This window comes from Myotis brandtii, unplaced genomic scaffold (assembly GCF_000412655.1).
Source record: "Myotis brandtii unplaced genomic scaffold, ASM41265v1 scaffold693, whole genome shotgun sequence".
NCBI lineage: Eukaryota > Metazoa > Chordata > Mammalia > Chiroptera > Vespertilionidae > Myotis > Myotis brandtii.
The window spans coordinates 2,819,099-2,823,732 of record NW_005370710.1 but is presented as its reverse complement, the minus strand read 5'-3'; the positions used below and the strand labels follow the sequence as shown (position 1 = coordinate 2,823,732).

Genomic DNA, 4,634 nt, shown 5'->3' with positions numbered 1-4,634 from the left:
GGGGGGGGGGGGGGGGGGAATTACTCATTCACGCATGTATTCCTTCAAGCAATGTTTACTGGGACCTGCTGGGTGGCAGTTCCGGTGTGCGGGCCGAGGGTGCCAGGAGAACCCCACACAGCAGTGTCTTCAGGTGACGCCGTGTCCTGCGTGGGAGGGAGGGAGGGGGCGAGGATTCTGCCACATCAGGTGTTTCTCACTGGGGGGCTCGAGAGCGCTGGCCCAGCTGCAGGTGGCACGCCTGTCTCCAGAGGCTGAAATCAGGGAAGGTTTGGTCATTTCTCATCTGAAAGGCCCTGGCTGACGGCGAGGAATTTGCATTTTAGTATTTTGAATGGGTTGATGCAATAGGAACAGATGGCCAAAGCTTGTCATTTTAGGGAAAATAAAGAAATATTGCTCTGCTTAATCTGGCTCTTTTTCACACTCTTCCCTGTGCCCTCCCCACTGCAGAGATTCAGATGCAACAACATTTAAAGCAAAATGCTAATAATATCCTCTCGGGCCCTTAGGTCTCTTCACCCGAAAGGACCCTAACGCTGTCAGCCATCTCTCGGTTCACCCACTCTGTTCGGCCTTTGTTCCCATGCGGCCTCCTGAGGGGAGAGTTCCTGGAAGTTGTTGCTTTGGGGGAACATGGGGTGGCGGTGAAGTGAGACCAGCTTGGGTGTCTCTCTGTTGTGAAGAAAAGTAGCTCTGCGGATGCTTTATGTGCCAGAGCGGCCCCCCTCCCAGGGACCCAGCGGGGAGGAGCGGAGGTGGGTACCACCCGTACGGAGCCGCCTCTCCACCTGCCCCTGGGCTGCAGGTGGGCACCCGCTCTCGCTGCAGGCAGCTCCTGCTCCTGCACCCCACCTGCCCGGCCTCCATCCCCACTGCGTGGCTCTGAAGTTTCCCCGCGGTCCTGCTCGGACAGAGCGTCCGAGGAGATGAACTGCTGCGGGAGGGAGTGGAGTGTTGCTCTGGCACCGAGACCAGGAACTCCTGGGAGAATGAGCATCCTGCACCGCTTGCCTGCCGACTGCTTGCCGGCTTCAGTAGCAGGAGCCTCCGGGATGCTTCTGAGTAAACAACAGCTCTGTGGCCACACGTTGTTTTATGAGCTGAGTCATCAGACTGGCTGGCTCCTGGAAGGCCGCGGATTCTCCAGGCGGCAGCGGGCAAGGGGAGCGGAGCGGGGGAGCCGGCCAGCTTTGCAGAGGGCCAGGCTCATTCGCCGGAGGTGATGGGGAGCGGGGCATCATTATGGAGCCTGCGCATGTTAAAAACATTGTTGATTAACGGAAGTTCCACTTAACAGAAATAGATGCTGCTGTCCGCTTCACGTACAGATCTGTTGGATTTCGGGCGATTATGAATGACCGCCAGTCCTCAAGAGTTTCCTGCTGAAAACTGGGTTCCCGTCCCACTCAGCAAGTTGCAGTTTATCGTCAGAGGCAATGAGTTCAACCCCAAAGTCATCGCGAGATGTTAAGTCAAACCGCAAACTTTCTTGTTTCTTAAGCTCAATTTGCTCCTCTTTTACATGGCTACTCAGTAGGGTGTCTCGATGGATTTTTCATTAAAGCCAAGGTGCCCACATCCAGGGAATTTACCCTAATTAACTCCAGTTTCTGAATTTGGAGATTTGTGATTGGCTGAAGCCACAACCTGTTTCATTGTGTTCTCAGGAAACATACAGGCAGATCATTCACCCCTGAGCGTAGAGGAGCTGGGTGCCTGTTAGGCGGTGGGCACATGTCAGTCTCTGTGTGGGGTAAAACCACATGAAGAGCAATCGTTGCCACTGAGGAAGGAAGTAGATGCTTGTCAATGTGCAAGGTGGACGCACTGATCTCTCGGAGGAGGTGGGGGAGGCAGGGCTGCAGGAGAGGCCTCATGGAGAGCAGCACCCCTCCCGAAAGGGCAGCTGGGGAAGCTGGCCTTGCGGGGTGAGGAGGATCTATGTGTCAAGACAGGAGAGCACATGGGCTGAGGGGTACTGCACGCAAAGGCCCAGCCGGAGCCGGGGACTAGCAAACTCCAGTTTGTGTCTGGCGTTGGGATGGCCCTGGGGGCTCTTGGGGGAGCAGTTTCTGGGAGGTGACAGGGTCAGAAAGCAGAACTTCGAGGATTGAGAGTCAAAGGAATTGCATTGAAACAAAAGGATCTGCAGTGGATGATTCTCCTTCGAAGACAGACGAAGAGGCGCAAGAGAGAGGGGATGGGGGATGAGGGTACCGACAGGGCAGATGGTCCCTGGACCACAGGAGCCTGTGGAGCAGAACGGAGTAAAACTGGGGGACAGGGAGCAACAACGGTGCAGTGGGTTCCTGGGGGTCCTGACGAGGAGCGGACGGCGAGCCCGGGTGGGTGATGGTGAGAACAGAAAGAAGTGTGGGTGCGTGGGAGGGGGCAGGGCGCCAGGGTCCTGATGTTCAGAGGCAAAGCTGGAGGTCAGCTCTCCTGCCGGGAGGGGCGTGCCTGTGCGGGTGAGAGCCGACCGAGAGCCCGAGGAAGGGCTCAGGGCAGATGCTGAGGGCGCCGGAGAGCAGGTGCACCGTCCCGCTGCAGGTGGATTCTCCAGAACACGTGCTCTGCCCTTTTGCTTCAGCTCAAGAAAACAGCCTAAATTTAGCACCAACAGCAAGACCGTGGGGGCCTGGGTCTGATTGGATGCCCCCTGGGTGAGGTGCGCAGTCCCGGACCGGGGCCGTCTGCGTCTGGGGAACGTGCCGGCTGAGATGGGTGCAGACCAGGAACGAGAGGGGAAACTGGGAAAAGCCGTCTTTGGCGCTGAGACCGTCACCACGTACATCCGCTGATGGGGCGAAACCAGAGGATGAAATAAGAGCTTTAAGGTTGTCCAGAAGGTCTGTGTAACCTGGCCCCACGTGCTGGATAGCTCCCTGGAGAAAGATCTGTGGGAATGTGGCTTCATCCCCCGGTAACATTCCATGGTAGCCATGGGGCAGGGGTCTGTCACCCTGGAACAGTTAGCGACTTAAGTAAGGGCATCTCTTTTCTTATGTTCCCAGGCCAACAAAGCGCCTAGCTATTGAGAAACTCAATCATCCACAGAGCATTTTCGGGGGGCAGGAGTGGGCAGCCTTCATTGGTGGAAGGAGTCTATAGGAACTTGGAGCTGGTGGCAATACAGTAGTCCCCCCTTATCCACGGTTTCATTTCCCACAGTTTCAGTTGCCTATCTTCACCTTGCAGTATGAAAATATTGAGTGGAAAATTCCAGAAAAACACAATTCATAAATTTTACATTGCATGCCGTTCTGAGGAGTGCGATGAAATTCCACCCGGGACGTGAATCACCCTTTGTCCGGTGTGTTCGTGCCGTGGACACTCTCCACCGTTAGTGACTTAGTGGCTGTCTCGGTTATCAGATCGACTGTCACTGTATTGCACGCAGTGCTCGTGTTATTCCAGTAACGTTTATTGTACTTAACAATGGCCCCAAGGTGCAAAAGTAGTGATGCTGGCAATGTGGGCATGCCAACGGGAAGCTGCCCAGTCCTTCCTTTAAGTGAGAAGGCATGTACATATAGGAAAAAACAGAGGGTTTCATGCTACCCACAGTTTCAGGCACCTACTGGGGGTCTTGGAATGCATCCCCCCATGACTAATGGGGATTATGGGGGACCACTGGAATCCAGCTGAGCACAGTCAGGCCTGGGAGGAGGAAACCAATCCCAAATGACACTGGGAAGGAAGACTCAACAAGATTTGTCGATGACCAAGATATTCTTGTACTCGCCTTGCTTCCTACTCAGCAAGTATGTATCTGTCAGGTGCCAGTCTGGGTGCTGAGGGACCAGAAGGGTGGCTTTCCCCTGGCGCTTGCCTTTTGGGAGAAAGAAGACACAAATGCACGCAGCCGGGATCCCAGGACAGGAAGGACCCAGTCTGGGTGCTGGTCCAGCAGGGAAGGTTTCCTGGAGGTGAGGCACCCAGCTGGGCTGTGAAGAGTGGGGTGTCTAAGAGTGATAGGGAGGGACAACACCAGGGTTTGCACTCGGTAGTGCTGGGGATGGGTGGATGGGTGGGTGGGTGGATGGGTGGATGGATGGATGGATGGGTGGGTGGATGGATGGGTGGGTGGATGGATGATGGATGGGTGGATGGATGGATGGGTGGATGGATGGGTGGATGGATGGATGGATGGGTGGGTGGATGGATGGATGGGTGGATGGATCTGCTGGTATGCGGGCTGGGAACACCATTGGTCCAGGCATCGTTGGAAAGGAAAAGCCCTGCAGTTGTCAGACTAGCCGGGTCTGTGATGAGTGGTGGACCTAGTGTCCGAAGGTGATCTTCGTCGGCACAAGAACGAACAGGTTCTTAGGGAGGACAGAAAAGAGGAAAGTTCTGGGAACCGACCCGGGAAGGCAGAGACCTAGGAGCTGCAGAGGCGGAGCCCAGGGCAGGAACCCCTGATCCCAGGAGGAAGCACTTCCTACTGTGGTTGTTGTCCCCCAACATTTACCGCGCGGCCAACTTGGCAAAACACGGGCCTCCAAGGCCTCGGGCCGCCGGGAGACCCGAGAGGCAGGGGCGCGAGCACGTCCCACCTGTTCTCCCGAGGCCACGCCACCCCACCCCACGGGGCCTTTCTGGGGGTGCTGCTGGGGCAGCGCCGTGGG

General features: G+C 56.3%; 1 protein-coding gene and 1 long non-coding RNA gene across 2 annotated transcripts in view; both read left to right on the top strand.

The window, feature by feature from the left end:
* The first annotated feature begins 849 nt into the window (after positions 1-849).
* Positions 850-1,609, top strand: LOC106724026. The gene is made up of 2 exons (XR_001359777.1): positions 850-1,065; positions 1,301-1,609. It is a non-coding gene; the product is annotated as an uncharacterized LOC106724026 (long non-coding RNA).
* Positions 1,610-2,723: 1,114 nt separating this feature from the next.
* DOCK3 (dedicator of cytokinesis 3) overlaps positions 2,724-4,634 on the top strand; it is a 204,694-nt gene continuing 202,783 nt past the window's right edge. The window contains exon 1 of the mRNA XM_014529727.1: positions 2,724-2,791. Coding sequence (XP_014385213.1) covers positions 2,724-2,791 — 68 coding nt within the window. The remainder of the gene's footprint in view (positions 2,792-4,634) is intronic.